A 26,547-nucleotide genomic window follows, 5' to 3' on the forward strand; every position below is an offset into this window, starting at 1 on the left:
CAAAGCAATCGAGTCCTTCGGAACAATTTAAATTCATTTACAGTTTTTTGGGGTTTTTGTTTTCTTTTTAACCATAAATTGACCTGTAACTTCATTAAACAATTTAAATCTAACACTGACCCCTATAAATTTTGTTCATTTGTCTTATATTTACAGTAAAAATACAGTCACCTTAAATAATGGTTCAGGTGGCCAGTCATGGTTACTACAAATGCAGATTGTTGTCTACCAAACAATGTTTCAATATTGTCATGCATGCACAGCCATCTATGATTTTTCAAAAATTGAATGTTGTCACTATTTAATGAGAATGTTTTTCAAATTTCACTGGTAGGTTCCCGTAGTTGTTCAGAATTAATGAATGACTCAGCTGACTGAAGGTCAAGGTCAAATTTTGCATCTTTTCCCATATAAACATTTTGTTAAAACATCCTGGCATAAAGTTGGACAGTATTGAACAAGGAGTCAGCTGACTAAAGGTCCGTGAGTTAAAGGCCAAAGTCACATTGTGTATCTTTTTAGCCCACCATCTGATGATGGTGGGATATTCAAATCGCCTTCCGTCCGTGGCCCGTCGTCCGTCCGTCCGTAAACAATTCTTGTTATCGCTATTTCCCAGAAAGTACTGAAGGGATCTTTCTCAAATTTCGTATATAGGGAGTAATAGGTTCCCATTAGTCCCTAGTTATGCATATTTCATTTTGGAACCAGTCGGAAAACAACATGGCCGACATCTTGGATTTTAACAATTGAAGTTTGTTATCACTATTTCTCTGAAAGTATTGAAGGGATCTTTATCAAATTTCATATGTAGGTTCCCCTTGATCCCTAGTTTTGCATATTTTATATTGGAACCAGTCAGAAAACAACATGGCCGACAGGCAGCCATCTTGGATTTTGACAATTGAAGTTTGTTATCACTATTTCTCAGAAAGTACCAAATGGATCTTTCTGAAATTTCGTATGTAGGTTCCCCTTGGTCCCTATTTATGCATATTTCATATTGGTACCAGTCGGAAAACAACATGGCCGATAGGCAGCCATCTGGGATTTTGACAATTGAAGTTTGTTATCGCTATTTCTCTGAAAGTACTGAAGGGATCTTTCTGAACTTTCGTATGTAGGTTCCCCTTGGTCCTTAGTTATGCATTTTGCATTTGGGGACTAGTCGGAAAACAACATGGCCGACAGGCAGCCATCTTGGTCTTTGACAATTTAAGTTTGTTATCGCTATTTTACAGAAGGTACTGAAGGGATATTTCTGAAATTTCATATGTAGGTTCCCCTTCGTCCCTCTTATTGCATTTTGGGACCAATCTAAAACATTGCTGACAGACAGCCATTATCGCTAAATCTCAAATTTCATATATAGGTTCCCCTTGTTTAAAAAAGTACTGGAGGGATGTTTCTCAATTTACGCAGATTAGTAACAGGAAAGGAAAAATAGAGAGATCACTCTGACATGGAACCTATCAAGATCATTCAATGGTGGGCGACAAGATCCCTCTGGGATCTCTTGTTATTGATGAAAATTTTGTTGACATTATGAAGCAAAGTTGTGTCACAATTAAACAAGAAGTCAGCTATCTGAAGGTCAAGGTCACTGGGTAAAATGTCAAGGTCATATTTGTATCTTTTTGCTAATTATCATTATGTCTTCACATAATGAATAAAAATGTTCAGAATTAAACAAGGAGACAACTAACCAAATGTTAAGGTCATGGCGTAGATGTCAAGGTCACATTTTTTATCACTGATTAGCATTTTGTAACAATATTATGAATCAACAAGGGCCCAATGGGCCCGAATCGCTCACCTGCAATGCAGTGATCTTTTCATATATGGATCCTGCAGTTATTTGAAAGCATGCTACAGGACCAAGATAATGTCTCTCGGCACTTAAGCTATTCACTAAAAGTCATTTAAAGATTTAAGCATACTTGATCGACATGACCTTGAATGTGAGTCAGGGTCATTCATTTGAACAAACTTGGTAGCCCTTCACCCCAGCATGCTAAAGACCCAATATCAACTCCATGTAACTCTTGGTTATTTAGAAGTCTTTTAAATATTTCAGCCTTTTTGACCCCTTTGACCTAGAATAAAGATCAAGGTCATTCATTTGAACAAAGTTGGTAGCACTTCACCCCAGCATGCTACAGACCTAATATCAACTCCCTTGGACGCTGGTTATTGAGAAGAAGTCGTTTAAAGATTTTAGCCTTTTTGACCCCTGTGACCTTGAATGAAGGTCAACTTTATTTATTTGAACAAACTTGGTAGCCCTTCACCCCAGCATGCTACAGGCCCAATATTAGGTCTCTGGGCCTTTTGGTTATTGAGAAGAAGTTGCTTGAATGGAAAAGTTGACGCCGGACAGACGGCCGGACGGACGACGGACGCCACGCCACGGCATAAACTCACTTGCCCTTCGGGCAGGTGAGCTAAAAATGGTTGGAATATAAACAAGACATCCTCTCGGCAAATTTATGTCAAGCTCACTTTGTCAAAGGTCAAATTTGATCAAAATCCATTCAGTAGTTCAGGTCTAGTAGGGACTATATTCCCCTATCGGGTTCCAACCCTCCTTCCCCTGGATTGTAAAAATTCAACATTGGATCTCCTTAACCCAATCATGCTATTGACCAAATTTCATCAAAATCTATTCAGTAGTTCAGGAAAAGCAGGGATTAACCAGTGTTTCCACTATTGGGACCACCCTCTCTGTCCCCTTGGGTGCAACTATACAATGTTGTATCTCCTTTGCCCAATTATGTTCGAGACCAGATTTGTTCAAAACCTAGTCAGTAGTTCCAGATTAACAGGGAATTATAGAAAATGTTAAAAAATAGCAGATGGACAGACAGACACTCTCATGGCATAAGCTGCATAAGCTCACCTCATCTTCGGGTGATGCGAGCTATTAAAGTATTTCAAACAATCCAAATGAAATGTTCTAACTTGAGTAGTGTTGTGATGTTGATTTTGATATGTGAGACTTCTATTTTAGCTTCAACCCAAGTTCATTGTCAGTGCGGTTATTCATTCATACAAAACTTATTGTGCCATTAACTCTATTTTGAAAATGAAATAATTTACCGATATCATTACAACTGCACTTGTAGCAATATAAAATTTCTGTTGCCTTGAATGATAGACACAAATTCTTACCAGGGGAACAAATTTATGAAATTAGAGAAACATCTTTCAGATACTTCTAAAAAACAAGAGGCCCAAGGGCCTTAACGGTCATCTGACTCTAAATTAAAGAACATTATATGTATTCTCTGTAGCAGATATAGTGGCACTGTTGGCCATGATGGCCATTTTGGAATTTGGATAAACACGAAAAATAGCACTTGATCAAGACTATCTCAGGATCATTTCTGGTAAGTAAGAGCTGAATCCCACTGGTGGAATTTGAAAAAAAGTTTGAAATAGGTGTTGTTCAGGAAAACCGTGATTGCACAATCATGTTACAAAATGGCTGCCGTGGCAGACGCAAAACAAATAACACTTTGTTGGCTCTGCTTCCTTAACATCCTCACCAATTTCAAGCTCAATCGCACCAGTGGAACTGCAGAAGAAGTTTAAAATGTGTTTTTCAAGATGGTTGCCATGGTGGCCATCTTGGATTTCTGACTGACCCATAAATAACAACACTTGGCCAGGATCATCTAAAGATTATTTCTGGTATGTTTGAGCTGAATCCCCCTGGTGGAATTTGAGAAGAAGTTTCAAATAGTTCAGGAAAACCATGATTGCGTAATCATGTTACAAAATGGCCACCTTAGCTGCCATGTCAAAGTTTTAACGATGCCGAAAAATAACAACACTTTGTTGACTATCTTTCCTTAACATCCTCACCAGTTTCCAGCTCAATTGCACCATTGGAACTGGAGAAAAAGTTTAAAATGTGTTTTTCAAGATGGTTGTCATGGCAGCCATCTTGGATTACTGACTGACCTGAAAAATAACAACACTTGGTCAGGACCATCTCAGGATCATTTTTGGTAAGTAAGAACTGAATCCCATCGGCGGAATTTGAGAAGAAGTTTCAAATAGGTGTTGTTGAGAAGAACCATGATTGCGCAATCATGTTACAAAATGGCCGACGTGGCTGCCATGTCAAAGTTTTTACAAAGCCAAAAAATAACAACACTTTGTTGACTCTCCCTCCTTAACATCCTCACCAACTTCCAGCTCAATCGCACCAGTGGAACTGGAGAAGAAGTTAAAAATGTGTTTTTCAAGATGGTTGCCATGGCGGCCATCTTGGATTTCTGACTGACCTGAAAAATAACAACACTTGGTCAGGACCATCTCAGGATCATTTTTGGTAAGTAAGAACTGAATCCCACTGGTGGAATTTGAGAAGAAGTTTCAAATAGGTGTTGTTCAGAAGAACCGTGATTGCGCAATCAAGTTACAAAATGGCCGACGTGGCTGCCATGTCAAAGTTTTTACGAAGCCGAAAAATAACAACACTTTGTTGGCTGTCCCTCCTTAACATCCTCACCAACTTCCAGCTCAATCGCACCAGTGGAACTGGAGAAGAAGTTAAAAATGTGTTTTTCAAGATGGTTGCCATGGCGGCCATCTTGGATTTCTGACTGACCTGAAAAATAACAACACTTGGTCAGGACCATCTCAGGATCATTTTTGGTAAGTAAGAACTGAATCCCACTGGTGGAATTTGAGAAGAAGTTTCAAATAGGTGTTGTTCAGAAGAACCGTGATTGCGCAATCAAGTTACAAAATGGCCGACGTGGCTGCCATGTCAAAGTTTTTACGAAGCCGAAAAATAACAACACTTTGTTGGCTGTCCCTCCTTAACATCCTCAACAATTTCCAACTCAATGGCACCAGTGGAACTGGAGAAGGAGTTTAAAATGTGTTTTTCAAGATGGTTGCCATGGCGGCCATCTTGAATATCTGACCGACCTGAAAAATAACAACACTTGGTCCGGATCAGCTCAATAGCACTGGTGGAACTTAAAAAGAAGTTTAAAATGTGTTTTTCAAGATGGCGGCTATGGCGGCCATCTTGGATTTCGGACCGACCCGAAAAATAACAACGCTTGGTCGGGATCATATCAGGATCATTTCAGGCAAGTTTCAGCTCAATAGCACTGGTGAAACTTGAGAAGAAGTTTTAAATGTGTTTTCGAAATGGCGGCTATGGCGGCCATCTTGGATTTCGGACCAACCCGAAAAATAACAACACTTGGTCAGGACCATCTCAGGATCATTTCTGGCAAGTTTCATCTTAATCCCACTAGTGGAACTTGAGAAGAAGATTGAAATGTGAAAGTTTACGGACGGCGGACGACGACGGACGAAGCACAATGGCTATAGGTCATCCTGACATTTCGGGTCAGATGACCTAATAAACAGAATATCTAACAGTATCTTCAGTAATACCAAATATATTTAACTCGCGCGGCTAGTATTTTGATATTTTTTCACTTGTGCTGTGCACCCGTAAAAATGCATATGGAATATATTTTCTATTACTGAAGACACTGTTAGATATCCTCTTTGTACTTCACCGAAGTCCGAGGCTCTTTCTTGGAGCTTTGAAAACCATACCATCTGTGAGTCTCTATGTAGGGATAAGCGAGACATCACTGTATAATCATCGCAATAAACTTTTGATGATATTAAAATCAAATCCATCTTTCCCAAAGTATCCACTTCTATCCAACCGAATTTATAACGGTTCGCTCAAAATAAACCAAAATGTATTCTACAAACATCCTTATTAATGTCAAAGCAATCGAGTCCTTCGGAACAATTTAAATTCATTTACAGTTTTTTGGGGTTTCTTTGTTTTCTTTTTAACCATAAATTGACCTGTAACTTCATTAAACAATTTAAATCTAACACTGACCCCTATACATTTCGTTCATTTGTCTTTTATTTACAGTAAAAATACAGTCACCTTAAACAATGGTTCAGGTGGCCAGTCATGGTTACTACAAATGCAGATTGTTGTCTTCCAAACAATGTTTCAATATTGTCATGCATGCACAGCCATCTATGATTTTTCAAAAATTGAATTTTGTCACCATTTGATGAGAATTTTTTTCAAATTTCGCTGGTAGGTTACCATAGTTGTTCAGAATTAATGAATGACTCAGCTGACTGAAGGTCAAGGTCAAATTTTGCATCTCTTCCCATATAAACATTTTGTTAAAACATTATGGCATAAAGTTAGACAGTATTGAACAAGGATTCAGCTGACTAAAGGTCTGTGAGTTAAAGGCCAAAGTCACATTTTGTATCTTTTTAGGCCCACCATCTGATGATGGTGGGCTATTCAAATCGTCTTCTGTCCGTGGCCTGTCGTCCGTCCGTCCGTCCGTCCGTAAACAATTCTTGTTATCGCTATTTCCCAGAAAGTACTGAAGGGATCTTTCTCAAATTCCGTATGTAGGTTGCCCTTGGTCCCTAGTTATGCATATTTCATTTTGGAACCAGTCAGAAAACAACATGGCCGATAGGCAGCCATCTTGGATTTTAACAATTGAAGTTTGTTATCACTATTTCTCAGCAAGTACTTAAGGGATCCTTCTCAAATTTCATATGTAGGTTCCCCTTGATCCCTAGTTATGCATATTTTATATTGGAACCAGTCAGAAAACAACATGGCCGATAGGCAGCCATCTTGGATTTTGACAATTGAAGTTTGTTATCACTATTTCTCAGAAAGTACCAAATGGATCTTCCTGAAATTTCGTATGTAGGTTCCCCTTGGTCCCTATTTATGCATATTTCATATTGGTACCAGTCGGAAAACAACATGGCCGACAGGCAGCCATCTGGGATTTTGACAATTGAAGTTTGTTATCGCTATTTCTCTGAAAGTACTGAAGGGATCTTTCTCAAATTTCGTTTGTAGGTTCCCTTTGGTCCCTAGTTATACATTTTGCATTTGGGGACTAGTCGGAAAACAATATGGCCGAAAATGTGTTTTTCAACATGGCGGCTATGGCGGCCATCTTGGATTTTGGACCGACCCGAAAAATAACAACACTTGGTCGGGATCATATCAGGATCATTTAAGGCAAGTTTCAGCTCAATAGCACTGGTGGAACTTGAGAAGAAGTTTAAAATGTGTTTTTCAAGATGGCGGCTATGGCGGCCATCTTGGATTTCGGACCGACCCGAAAAATAACAACACTTGGTCAGGACCATCTCAGGATCATTTCAGGCAAGTTTCAGCTTAATCCCACTGGTGGAACTTGAGAAGAAGTTTAAAATGTGTTTTTCAAGATGGCGGCTATGGCGGCCATCTTGGATTTCGGACCAACCCGAAAAATAACAACACTTGGTCAGGATCATCTCAGGATCATTTCAGGCAAGTTTCAGCTCAAAAGCACTGGTGGAACTTGAGAAGAAGTTTAAAATGTGTTTTTCAAGATGGCGGCTATGGCGGCCATCTTGGATTTCGGACCGACCCGAAAAATAACAACACTTGGTCGGGATTATCTCAGGATCATTTATGGCAAGTTTCAGCCCAACAGCACTGGTGGAACTTGAGAAGAAGTTTAAAATGTGTTTTCAAAATGGCGGCTATGGCGGCCATCTTGGATTTCGGACTGACCCGAAAAATAACAACACTTGGTCAGGACCATCTCAGGATCATTTCAGGCAAGTTTCAGCTTAATCCCACTGGTGGAACTTGAGAAGAAGATTGAAATGTGAAAAGTTTACGCACGGCGCACGGCGCACAACGCACGGCGCACGGCGCACGACGACGGACGAAGCATGATGACTATAGGTCATCCTGACCCTTCGGGTCAGATGACCTAAAAAGTACTGGAGGGATGTTTCTCAATTTACACAGATTAGTAATTATAACAGGAAGGGAAAAATGGAGAGAAGATCACTCTGACATGGAACCTATAAAGATCATTCAATGGTGGGCACCAAGATCCCTCTGGGATCTCTTGTTATTGATGAAAATTTTGTTGACTTTATGAAGCAAAGTTGTGTCACAATTAAACAAGAAGTCAGCTATCTGAAGGTCAAGGTCACTGGGTAAAATGTCAAGGTCACATTTGTATCTTTTTGCTAATTATCATTTTGTCTTCACATAATGAATGACAATGTTCAGAATTAAACAAGGAGACAACTAACCAAATGTTAAGGTCATGGCATAGATGTCAAGGTCACATTTTGTTATCACTGATTGGCATTTTGTAACAATATTATGAATCAAATATGGTTGGAATATAAACAAGACATCCTCTTGGCAAATTTATATCAAGCTCACTTTGTCAAAGGTCAAATTTGATCAAAATCCATTCAGTAGTTCAGGTCTAGTAGGGACTATATTCCCCTATTGGGTTCCAACCCTCCTTCCCCTGGATTGTAAAAATACAACATTGGATCTCCTTTACCCAATCATGCTCTTGACCAAATTTCATCAAAATCTATTAAGTAGTTCAGGACAAGCAGGGATTAACCAGTGTTTCCACTATTGGGACCACCCTCTCTGTCCCCTTGGGTGCAACTATACAATGTTGTATCTCCTTTGCCCAATTATGCTCGAGACCAGATTTGTTCAAAACCTAGTCAGTAGTTCCAGATTAACAGGGAATTATAGAAAATGTTAAAAATAGCAGATGGACAGACACTCTCATGGCATAAGCTGCATAAGCTCACCTCATCTTCGGGTGATGCGAGTTGTTAAAGTATTTCAAACAATCCAAATGAAATGTTCTAACTTGAGTAGTGTTGTGATGTTGATTTTGATATGTGAGACTTCTATTTTAGCTTCAACCCAAGTTCATTGTCAGTGCGGTTATTCATTCATACAAAACTTATTGTGCCATTAACTCTATTTTGAAAATGAAATAATTTACCGATATCATTACAACTGCACTTGTAGCAATATAAAATTTTGTTGCCTTGAATGATAGACACAAATTCTTACCAGGGGAACAAATTTATGAAATTAGAGAAACATCTTTCAGATACTTCTCAAAAAATAGCAATAAAACGGATTGTTAACAGATGGTTGGTCAACAGAAAAGTGGATGATGGACCATGGAGGATTTGAATAGCCGACCATCTGATGATGATTTGCTAAAATTAAAATAAAACTGAACTTGGTTCCAAATTTGAGTCACTTTAATCATTTTATTTCATGGGTTAATCTCTTATCTGCCACAATGTTCAGGGTCACAGGAATCTTCACTATACATTCTTATATCAAAACATGTATTAATTGTAATGAGCACTGTTACAGATGTCACCTTTGTAAATAATAATTGATAACACATTTAGCAGTATATATAATGACCAAATTTCAACAAAATCAGGTAATGTTTAAATTTCAACTAATCAGAAAATTAAAGATACAGTACATTTTCAATGTAAATATTGTGTCATTAAAATTATCCAAGTAATTATCAAAGTTACAGAACAATAGTTTAGAATAGCAATGGAATGTATACATTTTGTTTAAAGACAGATGCTGGTTGATTGAGAAACAAATTTATGCAACATGAAAAAAAAGTAGATAAGAAGCCATTAAAATCATGGCTATAATAATTTCATATAGATACAAATATTAGATATGGTCCAATTTTTTCTCAATTCTCATTGGCTAAAACATGGTCACTTGGTGGTCAATATTTTGTGGTATTAACTTATGTTTCTTTTTACAGAAACACCCAAGTCAATATTGTGTTTTTAACATTATAATCTCTGATTCTCTAGGGTATGAAAGATCGTACGTAATAATCAATAGATGTTATAATGATGTCACAGCAACAATTCAATTACATCACATCAACATTGTGTTCCATTGCAATGTCTTTTCCAATATTGGAACAACTAGACTCTGCATAATCAAAATAGTCTGGTGGGAGAACAGGAGCATCACAGAGCAGAACAGTATATGCCTGTCAAATACCATAGATTGTTTACATACTATCTTGTATAAAAATAATAAAAATAAGATTTGTATCACCTTAAGAGTGGCTATCTGGTATGCTATAACATTTCACATCAAAATATCAAGTACTCAAGTCTTCAAAATCAGAAATTGACATTTGGAAAAGATAATTGCATCAGAATTTTTTTGTGCCGAAACATCAATTAATGTCAGGAATTTAATGTATTCCAAGTTTCAATGACATTGGTCAAAAAATATAAGAGGAAATCTACAGAAAACAATCAATTCTGATATAAACAAAGGGCAATAACTTTTAACTTTTGCAAGAATTGCTGAATCAAAATTGTTTTTGGGGAAACTATCATTATTACAAAGAGATCAGTTAAAAAATGTAGGAGAAAAAAAATTGAATACTTAAATAAAAGGCAATAACCTTTACAAAAACAGTTCAATAAGAATTCTTTTCAGTGAGATACAACTTCATATCAGGCGCATAATGTCTTCTAACTTTCAAACATATCAGTTGAAAAATGTTGGAGAAGATTGTCAGACAAAAATTAAATATTGAAATAAACAAAGGAAATTAACTTTTTCAAATTGATCTTAAATTCTTTTCAAGCAAACAACTTCATATCATGATTATAAAATCTATCAAGTTTCAAAAAAAATCAATTGAAAAATGTAGAAGATCTAATTTTTTTTGTAAAAATAGTCGAATCAGATTTCTTTTCATGTAGACAAAACTTCATATCATTATCATATTGCATACCAATTTTGAAAGAGATTAGGCGAAAACTATAGGAAATTGCTAATATCTCTATTACAAGTGGGTGGGCTGTTCCTCTAGGGAAGATTCTATTGGTCAACACAATATCTCTATTACAAGTGGCTGGGCTAAGTTCTCGGAATCAGCTGAAAAATCTTGACCAGTTATTGTTTTAACCTGGACTTCTTTACTTATTGATCATGTAATCGGTCGTCAATGTTAGAAATAAAAAAAATTCTCACAACTGGGAGGTTGCTTAGTATCATTCCCTTTCTGTAATGCAAATTCATCATAAAGACAGCATAACTACCATGGTAAGTAGATTTTAAGTAAACTTACCAAAGTATTCAACCTATCAAACTTATTCAAGAGAAATATATTCACAATAATTGACTTTGGATCTTAACCTCTGATTTACTAATCACTTATTATCAATGATTGATCGTCGATAATGATTGAGAATCAGCTAAACACTGGGTGGGCTTACTACCACACAGTGGCTCATTACTTAATGTATATCGTAGTATTATTTTGAAAATGTACCAAATTTTTTCTGTTCAAAATAAATTTCAAATGTACAGCAAGAAAATGGTTTTGCAGTGTTATTTCTGAAAGGGGCATTCCTTCATTTGAATAAAATTTAGGTCGTCAAAATTAACCTTACTGGAAAATATGTATTTTTTCCAAGTAGTAAAAGTTACAATCTTTACATTAATATGGCAGTTTTACTCTCAAGATAAACCAAAGTTCTTCGAGTTCTAAGTCCTGAAAATTCTTAATTTGACCTGAAGTATCACTTACTACCACAAAGACATACTAACAGTATACTAACGCTTTTTTCCTGCACATTTTGGCATTAATTTCATTACTTGAAGGCACAAACACTCATATATTTTAAATCATTGTTCGGATATACATTTCATCAAGAGAAATTGTGCATGTTTCTGATGTCTAAACGAAGGAATGCCCTTTTAATTCAAACTTCATCAGAACCACATGAAACTCATCTCTTCCATCCTTGTATTTCTTCATCATCAGAATCATCTTCCACCTCATCCTGAATTTCATTAGATTCACGTTCAAACAATTCACGAAATGCTATGTAGTCCGACATGGTCATGTTACCATACTTCTTTAGGAAAGCCCGGGTTGAAATATCAACAATATCCTCTAGTAAAGGATTAGGGTTAATTTGACCCCTCTTCACAGTCTTTTTAAAAAAACCTGCACGAACCAAGAAGACGTGTCGCTGCCTGATATGACTCAGACTATGCTTGAACAGACTGCTGTACATGATTTGTCTTTGACTGATGCCCATCTCATGAAAAACATAATCAAATTTTTTCTGGATCAAAGCTGGGTCGTCAATCAGAAGGGAAGGCGACTTGGTTATAAGATCAAGCACATCTTTAGACTTGAACAATAGTTCAAGATCTGAGATGCGCCTCTTGATATTTTTTACAGGTATTTTTAGCACTTCAGGTAAACCTTCAATTAATAATAAAATACCTGGAGTTATGAACCCAAGTTCGCGTAAATGTTCAATCTTCTCCCGAATCTCGTCCTTTGGTATATCTAAAATGTCAGGATACTTTGTCACAAGCTTACATGTCCTTTTGCCATTCAAACCATTTTTGTACAAGAATTGTGTGATTGGAATAAAAAACTGATGCCTAGATATCTCCCTGTATTCTAACATCAAGCGATGAATTTGTTCTGGAGAAAGACGTAAACTGTACAAATGTCGAACACCTTCCTCTAAAACATTTTCCAAATTGCTCCCAACCATTTCATTTTCCTCAGTTCTCTCCAGAACACTGTCAATTATCTCAATGATTTGTCCCTCGATCTTCTCCATTAATGCTAAATGTTTATCATTGGCTGTTCTATCGCCATCATCCAGATCATCAGTCCAGGTCTCCGTACCTCCATGTTTTGTATGTACAAACCTAACACAGCTAGATAGTTGATTGTATGACCTTCCACACCCAGACACCACTCTGAATATATAACATGGTCTTAAGATGTTCAATACAAGATCTTTCCTATAGATACTCAGATTTCTGCAGTCTCCCGGAAATTTTCTATGGATTGTCTCCCCTTGTCCCACACAGGACCATAGTCTGGATGGTCCATACTTCCAACTGGACAGAGGACGCAGAGAACGTAGAATGTTCATCTTGGCCAGCAGTGTGGATTTATTTCATCACCTTCTGTAATTTAAAATATGTTGAGGGTAATTTTAACTTAAGAAGACATCAACTTATATCTAATACAGGTTTAACTGATGGTGTATGAATACATAACATTATATTAAAGGAACAAGGCAGTGTTGCTTGTAAAGAGTGTTAAATGTTGTGTCCCATGTACATCTCAAGTATAGATTTCAAGTGACAAGAAGTGTAAGATACTGAGCCAGGACTGACATTTTCTTTGATATATAGGTCAAAGGTCAAAATGTTAGTGACACGTACATTGCCTAAACTAGATGAGGTCATGAATGAAGTAGTAATACATAGTTCCGAGATCGAGAGATAAGCCCCGCCTACTTAGATACTGTTACTACACGCCCCAAGCTATCATCAAAGATGGCGGACAGCGATGCTGGATCAGACTCGCTGCTCTGCATCCTTTATTGCATAAGGCCTGTGTAATTATAGACATGTACATCCTAAATATAACTAATGTGTTGCAATCAGAGTGTGTGAGGAGCCAGATGTAGGTCAGAGGAGCAGATGTGCAGTATGAGAGTAGTACATAAGGTGTGAGGAGAGCGAGGGAGATTACATTTAACTTATACATTTATACTCCATGCAACTTTTGTATTTACTTTGTATAATTTCTTAATTACTATGGGATTTAAACTTTACCATTATGGATGTTTATCTATGTGAAACAGGAGAGGAGAAATGTAGCGGCCAGACCGGGGTTCGAACCCTGGGACCTCCGAACACTAGCCGGATGCTCTACCAATTGAGCTACCTGGTCACCGGTGATCGACCCAGTCCAGTCCCGCTACACACCTCCCTCCTTTTTTCCAAGTCTTCGCCCTCGAAGACACACGAGACCCTTATACCACCACTGTGGGTATTTTAGTTGGGCGCCAATTTTGTAACAGGAGAGGAGAAAATGTAGCGGCCAGACCGGGGTTCGAACCCGGGACCTCCGAACACTAGCCGGATGCTCTACCAATTGAGCTACCTGGTCACCGGTGATCGACCCAGTCAGTCCCGCTACATATGTAATTATGTTAGACAGTAAAGTGGATGCTGAGAGTTGTTTCAGAATGGGATTTATGTGAACTCATAATTCTTTGATATTTTAATAAGATACATTGTACATGTATGTGAACTTGAAAGTGTTGTGTTTAAGTTCTCCTTGCCATATAAGTTGGACTTATATTGAGTGTCTCTTTTTTTGTTAAGTTTTCCTGAGTATAACACTACATATAATTGAATATATATAACTCTTTAGATAATTGTGCTCTATTGACCACTGACACTGGCCATGGAGGGGACCCAAATAATAGTTTTAGTCTTAATGGTTTATAGAAACATTAAACTCCTTCATGTGTTTGAACACAGACTTTAATTAAAAGATAGAACTTGTCATTGGTTTGAACCCACTGTGTCTGGTTAGCAATAGAGAAAACAGTATAAACACTATTAAGCTGGTATAACAAGGATACACTATGTGTATATGTATAATACTTTATTACTAACCACACCACACGCAGACCCATGTGCTAAGATTCACAGGAAAGTTATAGGACGAAGTGTCTCATTTACCCATTGGAATGTACTAAAGAGCGGAAAATGTAATGAGACGAAGTGTCTCAATAGTGTTTACTCATATGACTCCGAGTTCTTCCAATTGATTCGGGTCATAATGTTTTCTTGAAATGTGTCTCATAGATGTACAGGTCATATATGGTACTGATTCTGACAGACACACAACATACTTACACATATTCGTTTAAAATTCGATTTCTCCAGCGACTCTCATGCTTTTCTAACTCTTCTTAAATGGAGGTGCGTTTGAACTAGACAGGGAGGGTTTATTTTGCGTAGAAATATGTATACATCACCAGTTTCGAGTCTTTTCGAATTGGCATTGAATTAAAGCAACAGAAATATTATATTGGAAATAATGTTATCATACTTTGGGAAATTTAATAGAAATTTGCCAGAAAATGGAAAACTTTCTATACAGATTTCTAACCGGTCCCTTCAGTAGTCCTACAAGAAGCATGGGGTCATTCTGACAAACCTCAGTCTAAGGTGAGACACATTATCGGTGTTTGGAGGTCGCTAGCCAGCGTAAGGCATTCTTTTCATTTTGGGGATGAACCATTAAGACGGATTGCGATAAAGCCTATTGCGAAAGATCCACGTTAAAGTTCATTATTTGAATAATATTCGATCTAACTACGGTTACGTTACATTTATTTAGGCTTACTCATGTCGATAAACCGGTTCATCTGTTTTTAAATGTAATTAATTCATGTAATGATCTTGGGGGACATGCATATGTTGATAAGGCCTTGGATGTCTGTGTAAACAGCATAAAATCACCAGGTCCGACCTTATTTCATAGACGAACAACTGGTGCAAGATCACTGACACTGATCACAGTTTTGACCCATTGATAAGTACAGTTAAGGCTATATAGGCAGACACATGTGAATAACTTACAATTCTAGTTTGTTTTTTATGTTTGAAAAAAAAAAAACCCAAAAACCTGTAGATCTTCTTAGCTGGTTGGTGTAGCGGAACTGGACTGGGTTGATCATCGGCGACCAGGTAGCTCAGTGGTAGAGTGTCCGTCTAGAGTTAGGAGGTCCTGGGTTCGAACCCCGGTCTGGCCACTACATTTTCTCCTCTCCTGTTACATAGATTATGGTACCCGTAATCTATGTTAAACCTATACAGAGAAAATGAGATCCAACATCTGGTGTAGGTAGTTCTATATGTTCGGTAGTCTTCCTAGGTTATGTTAAACCTATGTCGAGTGTTCTGGCTATACATTTGACTACCTACCAGTGATATATCTACATGGTCAAATTTTGTTTGGACCCTAGCCCAAGTTTCCTCTAGCCATGGTGTCAAGGTGAAAGGAAACTCGGGCTATTAGGACCGGTAACAGAGAAATTCTGGAAATATTGAACATTGTACATAGTGCACGTGGGACCCATAGTCTTAACAAAACTATAGGAAAATGAATGAAGATTACTCACTGACCTCTGTTGCATTAAATCATGAGTGGTCGGGTTGCACAGTGGTAACACACTTGCCTTTCACCTAGGTGGCCGGGGTTTGATTCCCCGATCGGATGTGAAAATTAAGGTTAGGGGTCATCTGCCAGACCTCGTGGGTTTTCCCCGGGTACTCCGGTTTCCTCCCACAGTAAGACCCCTCGCACACTTCCATCTGGACCAACAAGCGTGATTAATATAAGTTAATATGACTTGTTTTGCAATTGTTGTAAAATAAATAAAGTTTACATTAAATATCATTTAATTATTGCAATGTTTCTGAATATGTTATCTAAATTACGATTTATTTTGGTATTATTTTGTTGTGCATGTGATCATGACACAGATGTATGATATTTAATGTGTGAACAGTTTGTTCATGTTCATATTTCCACATTTTGCAGCCTGTCATCAAAAGTGATCCAAGATGAAGTTGACGCCACCACTTTTAAAGCAAATATCAAAGCCTTTCAAAAAAGTATGGGCTGCCAAGTATCCAAGTAAAGCATATGATTTACCAGATATTCCAAAGGGACTGGTGAAAAAAGGTGAGACTGTGAAATAAAAAACAATGTTGGAAAGTTTTAAGATCCTGTAAAAGAGCTAGTCCACAACAAACTACAGTCTTGCCCATTGTGGTCACAATTTAAGATCTGTTGCTGGAAGATGTAATTCACGTGTGATTTTATTACTTGTGTAATTTGTTTGTCTGTACAGTTGAGAATGCTTTGTTGGGAAGGATATATTTGTGTATCTCATCTGAGATGTTTTAATGGATTTTATGTCATTACTTATGTTAAATTGAAATCTGGTATTTGGTTTTCTAATGACAGTCTATGAAAAATGAATGCAATCTGATTTCAGTTATCATCTCTATTTTGATAAAGTTATGGCCCTTTGAATATGTAGAGGCCAGTACTGAATGGACATGTGTAACTTTTCTCAGCATTTCTCTGTTAGTTTGACTTAAAGTTTGTCCAGCCTACTTGTATGACATCATGGTATGTGAAACTGTGAATATAACTACCTAATAGTTTTTTTATACAACAGTTATATACACTTGTCATTTAAGGTATTAGAATCACCAAACCGTTACAGACTGAGAGGGTCGTCACACAGCAGTTGGACCATGTGACTTTACCTACCGATGAGACAGAGCAGCCAGGCTATAACTCTGAACCGGTCTGGGAATTCACAGACAATAATCGTTTCATTGAAGGTACATTAAACAACTCTTCATTTTGTGTGTTCCGACAATAGACATTTGTATTATAATTAATTCACATTTTAACTTGGTGTACCTGTCCTGTAATTTTCTGGTTCTCGGCCTGACATTTTAAAATCTAATTTTTTTCAAGGAAATTTCTCAGATGATGAAAGAAGTTTCTATAGTAGACACAACACGAAATACCACAGCCACAAAACACACATACATGCATTCACCACACGCATGCATTTCACATGCACGGCAGGCTGTTCCTTAGCTGTTGTTAGGACACTAAACAAATAAAACCAAACCAAATGTATTACTGCTTTGACTGGGGAGTTAATTGATATCACACTATCCTTGATTTAGATGAAAGCTTTCCTAGACTTTCTCCTACATTTGAACAATTTGTGTTTAGACGACAGTGTTGCCTTTAAAGGAGTGGGTGACTTAAAAAGAAATGTTACTTTGAATAAGATATTTACCCTCTTTGTACCGGAAAGACATGTTTTGTTTCAGGTTTAAAACAAGCACAGAATCTTACAAAATCCATCATCTACAGTGGAATGCCAGATGGAGTGTCTAGCTTAATAGATAAGGTGGAACATCCCCAACAGGTAAAGTCAAGGTCATTGTCATACTGGCCAGGTAAGGCCAAGGTCGTTGTCATACTGACCAGGTAAGGTGGAGGTCATTGTTATACTGACCAGGTAAGGTGGAGGTCATTATCATAATAGCCAGGTAAGGCCAATGTCATTATCATACTGACCAGGTAAGGTGGAGGTCATTATTATACTGACCAAGTAAGGCAGAGGAGATTTTTATATGGGTCAGGTAAGGCCAGGGTCATTCTCATATTGGCCAGGTAAGGCCAAGGTCATTCTCATATTAATTGTCATACTAGTAATGAAAGGTCGGGCCAGTGAGCTTATGGCATGGCGCGGCGTCCGTCGTCCGTCCGTCCGTCAACTTTTCCTTTAAATCGCTACTAGTCCTAAACTACTCAGTGGATTTTGACCAAATTTGGTCTGAAGCATCCTTGGGTGAAGGGGAACCAATTTTGTATAAACGGTGCGTCTGGCCTGGGGGGTGGGGCCCAATAAGGGGAATACCCAGGTATAGCATATTCTTTAAAATCCCTCTTCTTCTGCAGGAATAAAGGGATTTGATCCATATTTGGTCTGAAACATCCTTGGGTGAAGGGGAACCAATTTTGTATAAACGGTTGGTCTGGCCTCCCAGAGGCCTGAGGGGTGGGGCCCAATAGGGGAAATAGAGATTAGTCTTTAAATCGCTACTTGTCATAAAGTTTTAAATGGATTTTAACTAAATTTGGTCAGGAACATCCTTGGGAGAAGGGGAACCGAGTTTGTATAAATTTTTACTCTAAACCCTTAGGAGCCTGAGGGGCGGGGCCCAATAGGGAAAATAGGGATTAATCCTTTAAATTGCTATTTATCATTAAGTTATGAATGGATTTGAACCAAATTTGGTCTGGAATATCCTTGGGGGAAGGGGGAAAGAGTTTGTATAAATATTGACTCTGACCCCCTTTGTACCTAAAGGATGGGGCCAAATAGGGTAAATAGAGATTTGTCTTTATATCACTACTAGTCATAAAGTTCTAAATGGAAATCAACCAAATTTGGCCAGGAACATCGTTTGGGGAAGGGGGAAAGAGTTTGTATACATTTTTATTCTGACCCCAAGGGGTCAAAGGGGCAGGGCCCAATAGGGGAAATAGAGGAAATCACTACTAGTCATAAAGTTATGAATGGATTTGAACGCAATTTGGTAAGAAACATCCTTGGTGAAAGGGGAACAGATTTTGCAAAAATGGTTACTTTGACCCTCCATCCCATAACTATGTATGGCATCGCTGGACATTAAGGGATAAACACAATTCTTATGTAAAAATAGGCCCAAGGGTCTTTCCCCACCCTAAGAGACTTGGTTTCTTTAAACACAATTATGTTGTAAAAGTAATCTGTAGGGTCTTTACAGTCCCTTAGAGAGTATATGTATTAACAAATTGAACATGAACATTATTTTGACATTTGGTCAAATCCAACCAGGTGAGTGATACAGGCCCCATGGGCCTCTTGTTTGGATAGATACATTTGTAGTAGTGTAGTCTAGTTCCACACCAGATATCTGTCAAAATGGTAATACACGTACTGGCAATTAGTGATTTAGAGAAAACAGATTCTGATTTATTTACTAAATGATACCTTGACATACTAATAAACACAATTAAGCTACCTTACCAAGAAGCTGCAAGAGGTATTGACCTGCTCAAGTCTTTTATGTTAAAAATATATCAGTTGTCTTCAAATAGAAACCTACAAGTATAACTTCAGGAAAGATTTCAGTTAAATGTGATGGTAGGAAAGATTTCAGTTAAATGTGATGATATTGTACTGGCTTTATGAAAGGTAAGGATCGGTTGTTTCAGAATGAGCTGCTGAAGAGGATTATCCTACAGAGTCAGGTTTGGGATCCAGCTAAAGACAAGCTTCCTAAGAGGATTGACAAGTCCTATATCAAATGGCATTTCCAACGTGAATATGGCATTCCCAGAAACAGGAGTATGTAAGTATACAGCTCGTATATGTACTGAGAGTACAGCATATATCTAACTACTGTATACCTGGTAATTTTCGCCCCCGTTTAATTTTCGCCATTTTCGCCCTTTGATGATAGGGCGAATTTAAGATGATGGCGAAAATTTCAAGCTCAATTGCAGGATTTACAAGTTATCGTACATAGGCTACTTGTAGTCGGATCCAAAACATACCCTCGTACTTTCCAAGTGTGTTATATCCTATACAGTTACAGGCAACACGTGTTATATATTTACACTAAGTTTATAAAATAGGTATTTGTTTTATTCCAATCTGTGCATGTGAAATAAAATCTAGATCTAAATATTGGCCTTGTAAATTTACGATATCACGTGGAGTTAAATCGAAAATATCGGCGAAGACAGCGTACTAGGTTTAGTATATTCAATTTTAAACAAAAGCTTTAAATACAAAGTAACTTTTAAAATCCAAACATGTTTTAAAATTATACACACAAATAGGTCTCTGCCATTGTGAAGGCTGATTTTATGACTTCACCGTCGCTTGTGGCTTCAATCGATGACAAATGAACAAAAGAAAACACTGGTCAGTAGACTTCTAATTAGTCACGGCACGGTGAACTTACCACTCATCGCGTTTGCTTAAAATCGACCATGCATACCTAATACTATTTGAATCAATATAGGCTAAAGTAAATCTGAACACAGGTAAGCGTTGTATATTTCACACCTGATTACATTTCACACCTCAGCGGGATATGCTAAGAAAAGATAATGGGTGAATTCGATAAATCCCGAGTGTTCCGAGTGCAATTGTATCGAAAATTCCGAACGGAATTTTCCGATTGTGAACGAGGAAAATACATTTCTTAAAAGTAGTTTAGGGCGAAATTAAAACGGGGCGAATATCTTTTGTGCTGCTCAAGGGCGAAAATAACCCGGGGCAAAAAATACCAGGTATACAGTATACTGGATCTCCACTGTAAATGGATTTGATTTGGCCCACTCTTTTGGAAATGGGAGAAAAGTTTGATTCATTTGTATGAACAATTTTAGGGTTTTTTCCAGGTGTCTGTAGGCCCCATACCCAATTGATAATCAACCCTTTATTTTCCCAAATTCGACATATATTTACATATATTTTCCCTATCAGAAATACAGAAATATAATCCAGCGAAAGTGACAACAAAGGCTCTTAAAAATCACTATCGCTGTACATTGATGATCAATCGAACCAAATCAATCAAATAAAACTAATGCTATTTTCCAATTTTCCCAATTTTAGAAAATGGTGGAAATGTGTTGAATTTACCTTATTAGTCTCCTACTGGGAGGAAACTACACTTTTCCTTCACCCTGTGCATACGTACATATCCACAAGCTCAAGTTTCAGGGGTTTTGTTCAAGGTCAAGGTTACTGTTACTATTTTTAGATAAATCATTGTCAGCACTCTAGAAGCTTCACTCCTTCAGGGATTCGGATCAAACTTAACACCCCTGTAAAGGACCATAACAGCTAGCCAGTATGGGACATGTATTGCTTAGCAATGCTCGTTAAGCTTGTTTTATATGTGTACACGCCAAATGCTGCATTATCATACTTATTAGCTGAGTTTGTTTTTCTTTTTTGTAGTCGGATTCTAAATACAAACCTGGTACGTCTGGCTAACAGTCTCATCCATTCACAATACCCGGCTGCTCTCACTGACACACAGCTTCATATCCAGCCAGCATTTGACACACACTACACCTTTATGGGTAAGTTTCATTTGTTGTTTTGCTGGGTTTATCTCCTTCGAAGAGCCAGGATCTCCTTGTAGTGAGTAGTAACTACCTTACTGAACAACATAGGGGAAGCCTGTTGCATACCATCCAGAACAATAATGGCGAAGTGTCTTGCCAAAGGACACAACCACAATTTTGTTGTAAGTATCGGAATGATAAAGCATATATTTAGATAATGTGTATTATGATGCTGATATTTCATATAAAGGTAATTTTGGTTCGTGCAATTTATTAAACAGAGTGAAATAGGATTTTTATTTCTCTTGTTAATTGAAAACTTAATATATTTTAGAACTTTTAACTTTAACTTCAAGTTCTGCTGTGTGCTAAAGAGTGCTTGAATACAAATTGGTGTTCACATGAAATCTGTCATCATCAGACAAGTTTTGCTTAACTGCTGTTATGAAGCAGCCTTTGTATCATAAACACTGTGCCTCTGTACCCTCCTGAAACACTGGGACACTCAGATGATGAATATGTTATGTATACTATATGAGGGCAATCCCATGAATATGATTTTGTTGACAGTTTTTAGCTATTCTGATATTTCACCCGAAACCTTCTGTATGGCAACCTTGTATATGGAAACCACTTATGAAAGTGTGCTCTTGATATGACTTTATTTCAGTAGAAAAAGCTTTTACAACATTCTTCAGGAGTACTTTGGTGACGTACAGACAGATTGAAGGATAAATGAACGAACTGACAACATGCCATGACAATAGCTGTTCTAGTGTTCTTGCTGTAGAGCTACAAATCCTCTTGAACACATGATGAATGGTTAGTTGTATTTTGATACAACACCAATGACAAGGTTGTTCTGTTGTATTTGTAGGTGAGAAGATTGTAATAAAGAGCACGCCAAGCTTCTTACTGACTGGAAACAACACACTTCCTCGGTTTTCTGACAAAGAAACAGTTGCCAACACAACTGAGGAGGCCTTGCCAAACATGTTCCCTATTCTACCAACAATAGATCTCCAATCCACACACTATTATACCTTAACCAACAGTATAGGTAAGTATCTAATACAGATACCAACCATTTTGCTGGATTTCATTTGTAGATAATTCATTAAACTCAAAATCATGAGGAGGTATTTTGTGTCCTTTTGTGTGTCCGACACACTGAAAGGCTGTTAATTGTCAATATGTCCTAGGGCCCTTTCAGTTACTTTGAGTGTATTATTTTTGAATGTAATATTTTAGCCGTAAAGCCAGACTGACCTGCTTCGAGGTTGATACAGGCCCTAAAAGCCTTTGGCTATGCCGGTTAAGGAAATGTTATTCATAAACAAACTAATTAGTTGAACCAGGACTGCGTTAATGATAACGACCAAGATTCAACTCACATTTTCTTAATCATTACTCTGTCATCATATTTGTTACCGTATTTCTAAAATTCATTTACTGCTTTTAGACAGCTATTTTGCTTTGACATAGTGGTATATAAAACTTGAAAGTATTAAGCCCAAAACATAGTTCGATGACTTGTTTTAACCAGGATTCTTTTTCTGCTTTCCATCAAAAAGGTTTCCGACGCTTTTCTTCAAAAGTGTAAGTCATATCTGGAACATTTTTTGAAAGAATATTACTGGTGACATCTAGATGTGTAAGCAATTGTTTTGTTTTTCTGAAAACTAGCCAAGATGGCCACCACAGCGTCTGATTTGCTAAAATTGGAACTACAAATTTAGGTTCTGCATATTGGTGAGATAAACACAGTGATACATCTGTTTTGTGATTTGACAATTTATAGCCTTCTGAAAATTCTATATGTAAATATTAGATTTCAATTTTTATTAACATATTTTGACTACCTTTGGTTCCTTGGCATAGCCGTACTCCAGTGGGAATATTAAACAATCAAAGTACTGAGAGTACTGAATTCCCCCATTTGGACGAAATTGGACGAGAATGGCTTATCATCTCACAGGAACTAGCCCCGCCTTTAACATAATATTGGGTGTATGTTGACATACATGGCTAGTACATGTGGTCATTCAATGACATGTGTCTTAGTCAATTCAAGGTTAATGCTGCCACTACTTATTCAATTTTCTGTTGTCCAGGGCCCAGTTGTTCAAAAGGTGATTAGGCTAATCACAGTTTAAAACAATTCTAAAATCCTGAGAAAATCATTTGTGGTAAAACTAGCTTGACAAAATTGTAAGACACTATAACACTCGTCCGTCTCTTCATACCTGTCTATTTCAAGGACTACACCTACTCAGGTTTTGAAGTAAAGTGGATATGAGATTTTTATTAGCCCACCATCATCAGATGGTGGGCTATTCAAATCGCCCTGCGTCCGTGGTCCGTCGTCCGTCCGTCCGTCCGTCCGTCCGTCCCTCCGTCCCTCCGTTCTCACAAATTGATACTTATGTGTCTACATTTAAGTATAAATGATATTTATGTGGCTTTATTTTATTGTGTGGCTAGCCACACAATGAAACCATGGAACTTATAAAATTTGATCTCATGTGGCTTTCTGAAGCCTCTCAAAAAACAACCACACAAAAGTTTGGAAAAAAATGTCCATTTTCCAAATCATCGTTGGACTTCCATAGAAAGCATAAGAAGAGTTGTTTCCCTTGTCACAGTTTGCGATGTATAGGTGCCGATGGTTCTCGATCGAATGTCACATGACTAAATGGCGGGAAAATGTAACGCGAGGTGTTCCGAAGATATGCACGCGAGGTGTTCCGAAGATGAAAAAAATGCAGAGGTGGACTTTCTTCTACATATCAAAGGTAAGTACAACTACTCAATCCTTTTTTATTCATTTGTTGTAATCTTAACAACAATGCATATATCTATAAAATTTTGTTTTCTTTGAATCAGTTCTCCTGACATTTAACATAGCCACACAATAACTTATAATTAGCCACGTTAGTCTTGACCATCATGTGTCAGCCGCCGAAGATTTCAATTCAAAATGGCGACCATCGAAGAACGACAGGACGAGAGAACTTTACAAATCTACATAATTGTGATGTTCCTTTTAGTTGTCCTTGTATTGGTCCTGATCGGAGTGACAATATTTGTTGTTATGAGAAGATGGGACAGATTGTTTATGGCTTGGAATAGAACGATTTTTCGTCAAGTAAGTTTCTCTCTTGTTTACGAACTGGAATAGAGTGATTTTTCGTTTCTCTCGTTTATATTTCGGGGAAAAAAGTTGTTTCGTGTATCGTAGGTAAGCTACTTATCCTGGTCATAGCAAACCATCTACTCTGATAAAGTTGCATTAAAAACCTTAGGGTTGTCGAGATGAAAGCGATGTTAACTATCAAAACATATTACCGGGAAATGCTCCCGGCCCATGTGCTCCACTCAAAATGAGGTCTTTTAAGTTTTCACGATTTTAAGCCTTTGAAATAAATAAAACTGAATATAAGGTAATTGGAATTATCGTACCTACTAACGAATAAGTTGATTTTACATATTTTCTTTGCTCTTTTCCCGAATATCCACGGTTTCTCGCAGGCAAAAAAAAAATGCAAGCCGTATTTCTCATAATAAGTTTTCACAGTTTGAAATGTTTGAACTTAAAAACCCATTTCGTGAGTTTTAGAAAATGGTTAATTAATCTTTTAACATCAAGCTTTGAGCCTACAACTGAAATTCGAAGGCTTGTACGGAAACGTATTTCTGATCAAGCATTAGGTTATGGTAACATTAGGCTACGGTAATGTTCTAGATTCTACTTGCCGCAGAAAAAGTGCATGCCTGGCTGGCGTTTAATCATAAATCATAAATAATCTGTGGTAGACATCATTTCTTTTATTATCAGTGTTTTTTTCATTAAAATTCTTTGATATAGAATCTATATCTAAACCATTTGCGGTTGTAGATCCATAATTTTGCCCTAAAACGAGATGCCAGGGGTGTCTTCTACGAGGTCCGAGTGCGATACAAAAATCGGGGCTACTGCAAGTCTTGCATTATGTAATTGTGCTAAAATTATTTGTACCAAGAGAAAAATAAAGTGAACTGTCATTTTTAGGTGTAGTGGATCATATTATCAATCATTTAGATTAACCACTGTCCAGGGCCCAAAACTTCACATATACTGTAAATAAAAAAATACATAAAAAAGGTAATTTAAATAAAAAATAAAATAAGCTATTTCATTGTTCTGGAAATAATTCATAATTGATTTGCAGTAGTGTATACAATTGGGATGTTATTTTGATCTGGCCAATTAAAAGATTTTTTTAATGATAAAGAAATCTTTTTTGTTGTTTTTGAACAATATTGTATTTTCTAAATTTTTGGATTTTCCAATTAAAATAATTTCTGTCTTATCACCACTAAAATTCCATTTTTGACAAACAAGAAGTTACTAAAGGTGACAAATTACATGTAATACTAGAGCTGATCTGTTCCCAAAGTGGAAATATTTATTTTTAATATTTATGCAGTGCACAGGTAATTTTTCTGGAATCATTGGAAATTATTTATAATTATCATACTGTACCATAAAATGCAAAGCTTTTATTTTATCAAATGATAAATAGCAAAATACTGGCATCAAAGTTTGGTGTCCTTGTTGCATCTAAAATTAAAATTGCAAATCGATTAATTTCTTATCTAAACATTATCTTCATGAATCCTCATTACAAGATTAGAGGTTTGTTATGTAACCTTATGTGACAAAAAATTTTGAATAAAGTCCAGGCTGAAAAAATCATTTGACATTTGAATGTAATATATATTTCTTGACATTGAATTCATCATATGTATGTTATGAAAAAATATAAATCTGGTTATCAGAACTAGCTTCTTTTTTTTTTTACACATTTTAAAAGTATCATGAACATTCAAAATTTAAAAGCTATTAATTTTCAAAATATTTAGAATATGGATTATGGGAATGTTTTTCTTTCTTTCAGTTATATAAAAAACTAGAATATGAAATTTATGAATTATTCAATGTGATGAATTGTATAGCTAATGTCAACATGGAATACTTAGCAGTAAATTCCAAACACATCATTTCTATTTTCCCATCCAGAAACCAATTATTTAATTGATC

General features: G+C 36.9%; 2 protein-coding genes across 2 annotated transcripts; one reads left to right on the plus strand and one right to left on the minus strand.

The window, feature by feature from the left end:
• Positions 1-9,126: 9,126 nt before the first annotated feature.
• Positions 9,127-14,911, minus strand: LOC117341081 (transcription termination factor 4, mitochondrial-like). Its single transcript, XM_033902914.1, has 2 exons — positions 14,642-14,911; positions 9,127-12,889 (listed from the first exon to the last, which is right to left on the minus strand). Exon 2 carries the CDS (start codon positions 12,853-12,855, stop codon positions 11,680-11,682), a length of 1,176 nt encoding a protein of 391 aa, XP_033758805.1. The 5' UTR covers positions 12,856-12,889; positions 14,642-14,911; the 3' UTR covers positions 9,127-11,679.
• Positions 14,912-16,357: 1,446 nt separating this feature from the next.
• LOC117340443 (39S ribosomal protein L37, mitochondrial-like) lies at positions 16,358-25,461 on the plus strand. The gene is made up of 8 exons (XM_033902203.1): positions 16,358-16,478; positions 17,003-17,149; positions 17,657-17,754; positions 19,593-19,729; positions 21,355-21,479; positions 22,342-22,524; positions 24,515-24,612; positions 25,363-25,461. The coding sequence occupies exons 1-8, from the start codon at positions 16,358-16,360 to the stop codon at positions 25,459-25,461; spliced, it is 1,008 nt and encodes a 335-aa protein (XP_033758094.1).
• Positions 25,462-26,547: the final 1,086 nt, after the last annotated feature.

This window comes from Pecten maximus, chromosome 13 (assembly GCF_902652985.1).
Source record: "Pecten maximus chromosome 13, xPecMax1.1, whole genome shotgun sequence".
Lineage (NCBI taxonomy): Eukaryota > Metazoa > Mollusca > Bivalvia > Pectinida > Pectinidae > Pecten > Pecten maximus.